Consider the following 12,387-nt stretch of genomic DNA (forward strand, 5'->3'; position numbering starts at 1 on the left):
GTTCATATACCCTGTTTCTGATCAAAGAGTAGAGAAAGTAAAGGGTGCAGGGCCAGCGGCCGAGCGAGGGGGTAGGAGGAGATAAACATCGCTACTGATACTGACAGCCATTCCAGCAACCAAGATTGCTACGTCACATAAACTATAAAAACGCGTTACCAAAGAAAACAAAACGAGGGGGAGGGGAAGGTAGAAGGGGCGGAGAACAGAAAAGAGAGGACAGGAAGAATCTTAAAACAAAACAAAACAAAACAGGGAAACGACGAAGAAAGGTGGGGGCGGGGGGGGGGTACTCTCCTGGCGCGCAGCCCCGAGCCCACCATCACAGGTGGGTGAGCTTGGGGGCTTCCTGAATTCTTCCCTGAGAAGGATGGTGGGCGGTAAGGTCCGTGTAGGTGGGGTGAGGCTCCCCTGGCCCGGGCCCGTGATGGTGGCCGCTGCCCAGTGGCCCAGCACCCCCGTAGTCCATGGCTGCCGAGGCGGCGTGGGGGAGGTGAGTTAGGCCAAAGAGGGCAGGCCCAGAGTTGCTCATGGGCTCCACATAGCTGCCCCCCACGAAGACGGGGCTTCCCTGTAAGTGTGGGGTCCCATAGCTGCCGTTGCCCTGCAGGCCATGAGCGTGCGGGTCATAGTCGGGTGTGCCCCCTGCCCCCGCCGCGGTGTAGCGCTTCTGTGGGGGCGGTGGGGGCGCGCAGCTTGGCAGGGGTGCGGGGTAGGAGGCGGGGGGCAGCCCATAGGCACCCTGGGGAGGCTTGGAGAAAGGCGGGGGCGACTGGGGCTCGTATGGGACGCTGTTGACCAGCGAATGCATAGAGTTCAGATAGCCGCCCGCGCCGGGGGGCACCGGGCTACGACTTGGGGACTGGCCCCCTGATGACGTCAGCATGCCCTTGCCCTTCTGATCCTTCTTGTACTTCATGCGGCGATTCTGGAACCAGATCTTGATCTGGCGCTCTGTGAGGTTCAGCAGGTTGGCCATCTCTACCCGGCGCGGCCGGCACAGGTAGCGGTTGAAGTGGAATTCCTTCTCCAGCTCCACCAGCTGCGCGCTCGTGTAGGCGGTGCGCGCCCGTTTGGACGACGCCTGCCCAGGCGGACTCTTGTCGCCAGCGCAGCTCTCCCCTGCGAGGACAGAGGAGAGAGGAAGAGTGGCGTCAGGGGCTGCCCGAGGCCCCGCCTAGCCCCTGAACCCGCCAGGCCCCTCCTCACTCCAGGGCCCAAGATCCCTTGGTCTGTCAGGGCCCAGAAGGGGGGAGGAGGAACTAGGTGCTGTCCTCTGTCCTGGAGGGGAAATAGTGCCAGCAGCTGGGTAGCTAGCCCCTCATTCAGTTAAGGTGCAAATCACAGGCTTCCCTAAGGGCAAGAGATAGGAAAGCAGAACCCCCAGTTTGCCTTCCTGATCTGTATTTCCTTCCTGGAGCTATTCACTTTCTGAATCATGTAGTCATTCAGGCCTATCAGACTACAAGCTCCCTATGGGCAGATCTCCCATCTTCATTCCCTTCACAGTAACTGGGATGTGGGGCACCTATTATACACTCAATAAACCTTTCTCTCTTTCACTGTCTGATGGAAGGATTGCACAGTTGCCTCAACTGGCCACTTATTTGGTCTACCCAGTGGAGACAGGTGGAGTGGAAGCCCCAATCTGGAAGGCCTTCTGTGCCCAAAGGAAGAGATCACATTGAAAGTATCAATTTCTGGTGGGGAGGCCCAGGCCCCTGGCGGGGTCCCTTTAAAGCGTTCTTCATGTTATCAAGCTGCCTCCCCAATTTAATCCACTAATCTTGTACCCTCCTATCCTCCCCTTCGCCCTACCCCCACCTTGGTTCTGCGGGGTCCCAGATGCTCAGGCTCAGAGCAGAGTACTGGGAACTGGAGAAGGCAGGGGGAAAGGTAACCAAGATGCTGGGAAGCCTAAGACCCAGGCCCTGTCCTGTAGTCTAGTTTCTGGTAGGCCCCAGTGGTTCCTATTAGCATGACAAGTCCAAATCCGCACCCCCAGGAGATCCCTGGCTGCCTTCATTGTACTAAATCTGAGTAGGGCCTTCCCAGAGGTAAGGCAGCCACTCCATCTACTGGAGCAAAAATTAAAAATAGGCTCTGTTTATAGGCAAAGCATTGATTCTGACTTGGATGGTGACTAGGCCTGCTTTTATTCTACCACATTTCAGTGTGGGATGGATGTCACTGTTCCACTAGAAGGGAGTTATGCTAAAAAGAGAGTGTGGAGCTCAGGTTTGCTATGCCCAAAGGTCCTAACTCCTAGAGTGTAACAAGAAAGGGTTCCAAACTCACTAGGCCCCACTTGCTCTTGAGGAAGTCAAGAAAGACTCTCATCAGGTCTGTCTGGGGGTTTCCTGGACACAGAGTCCTGTCACCCCCCTAGTTGAAGGAGAAGGAGCTGTTCTTGAAAATGTTCCAGCGCTCCCAGACTGTGACTGGAGGTAGCTTGGGGGGCCGGGAGCCAGGCCAGGGGACCCCTCCTCTAGAAGGTACGGCTTTACCTGAGCTGGAGCCGCTGGTTTTCTGCTTTGTGTTTTGCCGAGACTCTTTCATCCAGGGGAAGATTTGTTTGGCCACGGTGGGTGAGTTGAGTAGGGGGCTCTTGGCTGCGCTGGCAGGCGTGGGGTTGCTGCTGGCATTCTGAGGTGGGGAAACTGAAGAGGGGGGCGGGGGCGCGGCAGGAGCGGGTGCTGGGGGCTGTGGCGGGGGTTGAGGCTGCTGTGGAGCAGGGGGCGCGGCCTGGGGGGGCGGCGGGGCCAGGGGGGGCTCGCCGAGGCCTGGGGGTTGGCTGGGCGGGCCACTCAGGGTGCGCAGACACGCCTCGCTCAGCTCGTGCGCCTTGGGGTGGCCCCCGGCGCTGGCGGGCGACTGGAGTGAACAGGCAGGTCGGTGGTACTCGCCATCAGTGCCCAGTGCGGAGGACGCCGGATACGGCTGCTGATTGGCATTATAAGCGAACCCGTTGGCTGCCTGGTAGGGGTAGCCACCGTAGATCGCCGAACTGTCGTAGTAGGTCGCTTTTTGCATCGCGTTGTCTCACAATCTTGATCGCACACTCTGACAGGGGCTTGACACCCTTGAGGGCGCACATTGGCACGCCCCCGCGGTCACGTGATACTCCGCCGCCAATGGCTGCCCCGCGCAGACCTGGGGGGCGAGAATCGCAGCGCGGTGAGGGCTCCGCGCAAATCCATCTTACTCTCAATAGCTAAGTGACATGAAAGCCATAAAAGAAAAAGTGGTCAGCAATATTTAGCAGCACGACTTGGCCCCGGGCGCAGAGAGCCGCGCTATAAAAAGCCGCTGGAATTTACTGGCAGCTACAAATATTTGCTTAACTTGCGTCTGGAGTTAGGGGGTTTTCCGGGGAGAGAGGAGGAGAGTAAGTGAGGGCTGGAAGCCGGGGCTCCAGAACCGGAGTCCTAAAGAAGAAAGGTTGATGGGCTAGAAAGGAACAGGGCTGGGATTCTTCTTTTCCAGGAGAGAAGAAACTTGGGGTGTCCCTTCGTCTCTGCTCTTTGGCCTTGTCCAGCGAGCCCTGCGACTCCTTCCCTCTCAGGATCATGGGGAAGGGGGCAAGGAGGCAAAGGAGAGCTTAGGTTGCCAATTTGTTCTCCAATCCTCGCTTTAGGACTAATATTTGGCAAAAGAGCCCTGATGCGGGGTGACTTCCCATCGAGCCCCTTCTTGGATCTTTCAGCACCCAAGACAGGTATGCACAAAACATTTTCAGGCAATTGCCCTACTACCCCGCTGGATTTCAGAAGCTGAGCTTGTTGGGCAGTTAATCTACCCTTGGGCAGGGGATATGACCTACCTCCTCCAAATGAGCCCCTTGTAGCCAAGAAGGGAAGAGAAAAAACTTTGGAGGGAACATCCTGCGTGGGAAAGGACCAACAACAACACTTGCTCCAGCAAGTCAAACTCAAATCCTGGACAGTTCTTTACGCCTTTCCTCTCCCTATTTCTCAGGCTTGACCCAGCAAGCCACTCCCACCTCTTCTCCCCTGTTACAGAAGGTCCCCAGACCCTCCTGCCTTGGACTTTCTGAGGTGCTGTTATTCAGGATAACTATCAAATTCTACCTGTTAAAACATGATGGATTAGAGAAAAAAACAACCCACCAGGAACCTGAAAAACCAGCGTTCATCTCCATGACCACGGCTTGAACTCTCCCTCCAACTTAACGATAATAGGTTCTGTCTTAGAAACTGCTATGTAATTTGATGTATGGGGGTCATTTGGCTCCGGACGAGGGATGGAAGCACAAGCCATAAAATCCTGCCAGAGTGCCCTGATCTTTGTGTGCTCTTGTTGTTGATGTTTGTTACTTGGCCTATTTACCTGCTTCAGAAACACCAAGTAAAGGTCAAGACTGGAAATCTTAAAAGCAACTGAAAGCCTTCTCAACCCCTTATTTAAAAAATATTATTTAGAAAGCAGTTTGCAGAAGTGAAATCTGTTTTATTTTTGTTTTCAACCTGTGCATGGTCAATCTCTCGTTCTCAGCTGAGAAAAGTTCTACATGAGTTAATATGCATACACACACACACACACACACACACACACACTCAGAATGTTAGTGTGACCATTTAAGAAAAAATACAATGACAAATTTAAGAAGAAAATGGTTTAGTTCATGCCCCAACTATGTATATTTGAGTCCTGGAGTCATTCAAGTTCTCTAGGAATAGCAGACACTTTGTTAACTAGAAAAAGCCATCCACAAGCAGATGACTACAATTTTGTTTTTAATAATGGGCTCCTTTGGATTTCATTATTAAACCAACAATCTGACCAACATATGGAAAACAAGCACAATTAATTTTCCAGAACCTCAATTAAAAATTACAGCTTCCCTTATTCGAAGTTAGTGTGCGTGATCCTGAGCCCTGGAGTATTGTTTCTATTTTGGAAGCTACAGATACTATGATCAAAAATTTAAAAAGGATAAAATAAATTTTAAAACTGAATAGTAATTGAATGTCTCAGTTTCCTGTTCTTTCATTGAAAATAGTTCTATTACATTTGGCAGTGTTACTGTCTGCCATTATAAATTTTTAAGATACCAGGCTTGTGTAAAATAAAATGTCAGGTTAAGAAAATTACTCCAGACACCTGAACAGCAAGATATTAGATAAAACAAAATAAAGGTGATTTTGAATGTGCAACATTTCAAGTGACTTTTCAATCCATTATCACAAGCTACACTGGCCTGCTGCTTACTTAAGTCTTTTCATCAAGTTGATCATTGTCTTGTAAATAACAAAAATACCATTAAAAACCAAAGAGCACACAACAACCCCCATAAACTAAAAATATGAATTCACCTTGGAGATCCCTCCAGAGTCCTTCCTATTGTTTGAGGTCAGCAGACAACCACCTTGGGACCCACACAGTTCTCCCCTCCCACCCCACCCCAGCCCCCAAAGTTTGCAATCCAGTAAAGAAGTTGGAGATCTGCCAGTCAGGAAACTTGCTTTGCACCCCCTCAAGCAAGGGCTGGGGGTGGGAGGAGATTCCTCCTAAAAGATCTGTTTCTGGACAATAACCCCCAGGTGCAAGAGCTGAAAGAGAGTTGAGGAGGCTAAATTGAGTGCAGAAAGCAAGCCCTATTGTCTTTCTGGAAGATCTGCCCAAATTCAACCTCCTTCCTTCAGACACCGCTCCCTCTTTCCACTCCCGCCCCTTCCTCAGCCTGCCCTCACCCCGAGTTTAAGCGGGAATATCGGGTAAGAGCCCCCTCGTCCCCTTGCCTACCCCACCCTCCCCAACCCAGAAAAGTTGGGGCTGGGCTAGGGGAGAGGGAAGAGGTGGGGGCGGGGATGGGAAAGCGGCCTGAACTCGAAGTGTAAGGGTATCAGTCACTGCCGGGAAGGAAGCTCCGGCTTGTGAACTCTTCTTGAACCGAGATTTAAGTCTGCAGCCATAAATCACCGAGACGTAAACTCCGCCATTCAGCGCGGAGAGCGGCCGGTTGTGGCCCTGCTTACCTTAACTTCTGATGAGCGCCGCAAGCTCAGGCTCGGGCTCGGGCTTGGGCTCGGGCTCGGGCTCCGGCCCCCGGCCCGGCTTAGCGGCCCGGCCGGGTCCCCTAGGCGCGGGATGGGCACCGACCCTCAGCATCAGCCGAGACGGCTGGCGGGAGGGAGACCCCGAGGCCCGGACGCCGCGGCGCAGAGCGTGGCCGCCTCGCTGCTCCGGCACGGCTCGCCCAGGGCGGACTGGGGCGGCTTGGACCCCCCCCCTCCCACCCACCCCACCCACCCACCCCTCCCCCACACCCCCGCCCCCTGCCCTTCCCGAGGGCAGCAGCCGTGGCCCGGAGATAAGCGCTAGCGCGGCGCAGGGCTCTGCCTGGGCTAGTGGCACCGACTTGGGTATGTTTCTTATGAATATTACACGCGGAGCAGCGTCTGGCTGGGGGGTGCGGTGGGGGGTACTGGGGGCGGGCGGGAGGGGAGGCCGAGGCGGCTGGGGAAGCGCGGGGCGGCGTGGGGGATGGGGCTGAGGCGAGGGGAGGGACAGGAGCGAGAGGGGGAGCTCCGCGGCGGCGGGAGGAGGGCAGCCTCCCCCCAACCCCCAACGCCCTCCCTCTCCTCGCTTCTAGGCGTCACTAAAGTCCAGGAAAATTATGCTAATGAGGACAAACGGCTCTCACAAAGGGGCTCTCTTGCCGGGCTCTATTTCTTGGGAATCCATTTGAGAAACCACGTAACCCTCTGCCCTGAACACTTCCAGTTGGGGTGCAAGGGGAAAGAGAACCATAAGGAGAGTCCCCCAGACTTTGAGCACTTTACCAAATCTTCCACCCCCAACCTGAGAACCTCAAAGGCAATCCTTGGGGGACAGGGATAGGGCCTCCCTTCTCAAGAGACCTCCCCAAGAGCCAACTGGGCTGTCTTTCATTATATTTTTAGGCAGAAACTCTTAAAATCCTGGCAGCCAAGAGGGAAGTAACCTGGGGGAAATGGACACAAGTCCAGGCAGTGAAGTGGGAAGCGCTGGGCTCAGGTACGTACTAGGGTGCCTAGAAACCTGGGTCTCCAGCTTTTCTATGCCTACTTCATAGTACAGACGGGCAGCTCACTCACAGGAAAAGACAGATAAAACTCTGACCCCAACACAAACCGACATCTGTAATGTTTTCTTCTCTAATTAGTGGTATGCAGGGACACTGAGCAAAGGAAAGGCCTGGGTGTGCCCCGCAATACTGCCACAACTTTAAGGAGGATGGTCTTTCTCTCTTCTAATGCCTCCCTCCACTCTCCAGCGAACTCTGCAAGGGTATGTGTGTGGCAAAAAGAGAAATGGAGCTTTCATGCAATTCCAAGGTGTCAACGGCCAGTCCTTCTCAAAGGAAGGTGTTAAAAATATAAGTAGTATGTTTAAACTGTCAGGGAGCCAAAGTGTCACCTTAAAGCAAAAACAAAGCCAAGGGAAAAGGGAGAAATCAAAAAGCACTCCTGGCCCGGGTGGCCTCATGCATACCAATGGTTTTTGTCATTTATGGCTGGGCAAGATTTATGACTCGGCGCCCCAAAGCTGTAAACAGAGCACAAAACAGCAAACACTTGCTCCTTATGGCATATTGCGGCAGCGCAACTTAAAAGGGGGAGCCGGGCGGCGTAGGAGGTGAGAGCCGCCGCAAAAATCGCTCGGCTGCATTTTCTCTTCAAACTGGCCTGGTCGGATGTGGCATTTGAAGAAAGAAGGCGTGGGTCAATAATCAACCCGCACTTTCTCCTCCAAACTGCTGACACGACTCTCACCGCCTTCTCAGCTAAGCCAGCTGCAGGGAAGGCCAGCTTTCCGTGAGAACCTGCCAGGGGAGGGGACCGCCTGGGCCAAGAGGGCCGAGGGTTCCGAGGTGAGGGCTGGGGCATCTGGGGCGCATACCTTTTCACCCGCACCAAGACTGTGCTGGGCAAAATGCTGGGACTGGACTTGAAGAGCCATGGGAGTTGAGGGAGAGCTGGGGTGGGAGCTTGGGACAGGGTCTCTGCTGGATGGTCCCAGACTAGATGGCTTCCGGGCAGCTGGCTGCAGTGGGCACAAATCTGGCTCTGACCTCAAGACTGGTCTCACACCCTGGCATGCAGACCTCCGGGTTTGGGCCTCTCTGCTGAAATCCACAGGACTGGCTTTTAGAGCAAGGCAGGTGATGTGATTAAAGGTAATAATTTATGATTGCTGAAGGTTCTGTGTTACTGTTTTTTAAGAGAAAAATACCGCCTGCCGATTTTCACTGCCAGAAATTGCCCACTGCTGCGGCTGCGGTGTCTTTTCTAGGCAAATCCCGCAGCCATTCACCCTGCTCAGCCAAAACCACTGAGGTTATCTTTGTGGAAAGGACCCCTTTGCTCCCCCAAACCCCCCTCCTCAGTCCCTGTGCTCCCTTATGTCTTGCCCACGGGGACTAGAAGAAAACATTTTCCCAGTGCTAGAAAAATATCTGAAATAGCGAAGGTGTGCTTGTGCCTCTCTACCCTTTGCAGGGGCCTCCTTGAGAACAGGTCTGCGGGTTGGGGGGGGGGGCGCTGGGGTCCCTGCAAGGCTGTCTATAAGCCAGGGAGGAAGGTAAGGCACAAGAGGCACTGAAATCTGGGAATGGAGAGGAAAATTAATGAGGAAATACACTTGCCTGTGAGGGTGAGGCTGGCATTTTGAGGGTAAAAGGGGACTAGCCTGTTTTTTATAGCTGTAGTTTAGCTATTATGGAGTGGCTTTAGCTCCTCGCGTGAAGGAAAAACCAACTGGTGCTCTATAAACTGGACTACTGGTTTCTTTTCACTGTGCACACTTTTATACAGAACCAGTTTGAGAGTCCATCCCTAGATATTTATTCCGCTGGCTGGCACTGAAGTGACAATAAAAAGATGCCTTTAACAAACCTCTATTCCCTCTCTCATTCTTTCTAGCGAAACTATATTATTTATGAGTCTTTAACTGGGTCAAAAATGCGCCAGAACTGGGTCATAAATCATATGAAATGCTGACAAGTAATTGAACAGCAATTAAAGCTTACATTTTATTTCCAAGGGGTGTTTTAGGGCACTTGAAACCGCCTCAGTTAAACACGGTTAGCGCCCGAGGACGGCAGCGGGGGAGGGTAGAAGCAGCCTTTCCCTTCTGGGGATGTAAATCCCTCTCTAGTAGGGGAAACCTGATTTGATTTTTTTTTTCAAGTACAGAAAGAAATAAGATTTTTTTTTGTTTAAGTCACGGAGAAAATCTGATTCCCGACTCCTTGTAGACACCCCTTTCCTCCACCCCAAGATCTCCAAGAGCAGAGAAAAGTGAAGTTTCCTTCACCGTTTCAGGGAGTTTTCATCCTTCCCAGGAGTGCTGGGTCTCCAAAGTGCAATTAGCACAGGCTTTCCCAGTAATTTGCAAGCATGGTTTATCTCTCATCTGCTTCTGTCCTGGCTACAGCACTGTTTCTGGGGTCTGAAGCCGGAGAAATGTCTGCCTCTGCTTCCTGCGGACTCTGCCTCGAATTCTCTCTAGCCCAGGGTGCACCAGCCAGTCCTTAAAACTCTGCAAGCCAGCTGGGTGCATTACAATGGGGCATACAGGCCATGCACATTATGAAGCCCAAACCCAGTTCTGGCTCCCGAAATTTAGACTAACAGAGCTTCTGGGCGTCGGGCACGCTTACCCCTATCCTAAGCCTCTCCTAGATATGAACTGTCTTCACCCCTACCCGGGTAGAGTCCTGGGGAAACAATGGCGCGTCCTCCGTCCTCCGGGTCTTGCACCTTCGGTCCCGCGCGTGGGAAAGCGCGTCCTCCAACCAACCCAGCACTGAACAAAGTGGACTGAAGCATCATCAATAAAATGGCAGCGCGTCTGCACACTCATTGATTTCCCTCTCCCAGCTGCTCTGGCTGCCTAGGTCAGCCCTACCTCTCCATCCCTGGCCGCCAGCAAACTCGGCCAAGCCGGGAGAGATTCCCCTTCCCATCCACCCAGCCCCCACCCCCTCCAGGCCGTCTCGCCGAGCAAGCGCCGCGCGGGCCACCTCGGCCAGAGCCGCTGCTTCGGGACCCTCCCTCCGCCTGCGGCTCAGCTCCTGGGACTCAAGCCCCGCTGCAGTGGACAAAGCCGCCAGAGCGCTGGAGGCCACCGGGCTCACCTCGCAGCCCCCAAGCGCCCTTTCCTTTACATCCCCCTACACTTTCCAGAGAATTAAACTCAGTCTGAGGTGCTACTGGAGATCTTTCAGATGGTTTCGGTTCTATGAGAGAAACAAAGGAAGAGAGGGGCTGAGGGTCCTGTCGGTGAACCAGGGTCTCCTCGCCTGACCTTTGTCTCTCACAGCCGTAACTCACTCTAAATATGAACAATCGGCGGAAATACCTTAAAATAAATTCCATCCTCCTGGTGTGGCCTCGAGTCCCATCGGCTAGCTCGCCCAGAACCGCTCCATGAGCGCTGAAAACTGCAACCCGCTAGGAGAGCGCTCTCCGGAGAAGGGGAAGGAGAAGGAGGAGGTGGGTGCGTGGGGGTGGGGGGAAAAAGCTCTCGCTCTGTAGAGAATCTAGAAAACGTAATCACAGGCGAAGCCCGCCCGGGTCTCCGCTCCAAATGCCACAATAATGCGCTGTATTATGTGCTCACGTGGTCATACGTCAACTTAAATCCTTTTATTTGAAATAGGAAATCACTGAAGGGACTAGGTTTCCAAGCAGAACATTCAGCTTTGGGGGAGGGGAAGTGGGGAACCTTGCCCAGCAGTGGGGAAGAGTTTCATCTAGGGCAGTAGGACGCTGGGGGCACCCCCCCCCAACATGTGCCACACTGGGCCACTTATCTCCACTTATATTTCTGTACAAATGATCCAAACAGCAATGCTGTCCCCATTCTCAGAGTCCATGTAACTTTCTGTACAGTCTTCCACACGCAGACAAGCTGAAGCCTGCACACCCAAGCACGCCAGTCTCCTCTGGCCTGCTAGCCAGTACGTCAAAAGGCAAGGCCTGGGCCCTGTTTCCAGAAGAAAACCCAGTAATGACTGGCTTAGTCAGTGGACTCCCTCATGGCCTGCCATTGTATGGAGTTTGCTACCACCCACGCCAAAAGGCCCCAAATTACCTGACAAAAGGCTAAGTTGATTTTGTTCAATGGGAGCCCTCTAGGGAAGAGGTGCTTGCCTCTAGAGTGGTGGGTCAGGGTTTTGCAAAATCTGGAGGGACTCAGTGCCCTGGCTAAACCTACACTTGCGTACTTCCTCAGTGCACAGCTGAGCGATACATGAAATTATAGGCTTCTAACAATGGAAAATGTAAGGGGAAATGATCTAATTGACTCTGTAAGAGAAAAACTATATATACAACCAATCTTTGCTGGCATCCCTTGAATTAACCTACAAGGTAACCTGGGACCCTTTTGCAGATGGGTCTGTCCACCCTCCCCTAAGACAAGTCTGTCCACCAGCAGAAAATGAACAGGACCAACTCTGCTCTGGAGCAACTGAGCTGAACCAACCCCGCCCCCCCCCCCCCCCCCCCCCCGCCCTGCCCTGCTTCTACTCCTGACTTCTGCTTGGTGACACTGTCTACTGATTGTAACACTTCACCCTCTCAGGACCTGCCTTAAAAGTTTCTCTTTTCAGGTCTTAGTTTCTGAACTTCTTAGTTTCTGAAGTGGTGAGCTCCTGGTGCCTTATTCTTTTCTTTCTTTAGAGTGGATCTTCAGCTGGCTAGGCCTCTCTAAGAGTGAGGACTCACTTATAGCAGCTACAGGATTCCTCCTCCTCCTCTTCTGCCCTGCAGGGGCCTAGTGAGAATGTAAGGCCCTCAGTAAGGGGGCCTGGTCACGGGGGTGTCCAAATCAGAAGGGCAATAAAAGAGGAGGAGACCTAATCCTTTGGAAGTGAGCCCTGGCCTACGCTGGTGGCAGTATTCCAACAAAGTTCTGTCTGTGGTAGAGCTGGGAGAGAACCTCTCTGTGAACTGACCCAACTCTGACCTAAGCCACAAGCTGGAAAGTGAGAACCCAAAGTGCAAACCTACTTCTCTCAGGTATGGGGTGTGGGGGATAGAACCAAAGGCCGGTTTCCCAAAAAGCACTCTGCAGTCCCCCAAGGACTCACACAACTAACACATTGTCCTCTGCTCCCCTTATGCAGTCCCCCCACCCTGCCTGTGCCAAATATTTCACACCGAACTCTCCAGGTAGCCTAGAAAGGACCTGGAAGTATTGCCAAATTGCTGGCAAACTCCCATCTCCCCCAACCAAAGTTTCTGCAGAGACTTCAACTCAAAGATGAGAAGGGGCCCCCTTCAGAACTCTCAGAACAGTCTGGAGCAAATCGTAACTCCGAGGCCATAAATCAATGAGAGAAGTATTTGGTACTGCTTCAGAGAAATGCCTTAA

At 53.0% G+C, this 12,387-nt stretch overlaps 1 protein-coding gene across 1 annotated transcript; it reads right to left on the bottom strand.

Annotated features, from left to right (window-relative positions):
• Window positions 1–322: 322 nt before the first annotated feature.
• Window positions 323–3,033, bottom strand: HOXA3 (homeobox A3). The gene is made up of 2 exons (XM_047096399.1): window positions 2,508–3,033; window positions 323–1,122 (listed from the first exon to the last, which is right to left on the bottom strand). Exons 1-2 carry the CDS (start codon window positions 3,031–3,033, stop codon window positions 323–325), a joined length of 1,326 nt encoding a protein of 441 aa, XP_046952355.1.
• Between the last annotated feature and the right edge of the window lie 9,354 nt (window positions 3,034–12,387).

Source organism: Lynx rufus, unplaced genomic scaffold (genome assembly GCF_022079265.1).
Source record: "Lynx rufus isolate CCGP_SWC_20201006 ecotype Redwood Valley unplaced genomic scaffold, mLynRuf1.p SCAF_4, whole genome shotgun sequence".
NCBI lineage: Eukaryota > Metazoa > Chordata > Mammalia > Carnivora > Felidae > Lynx > Lynx rufus.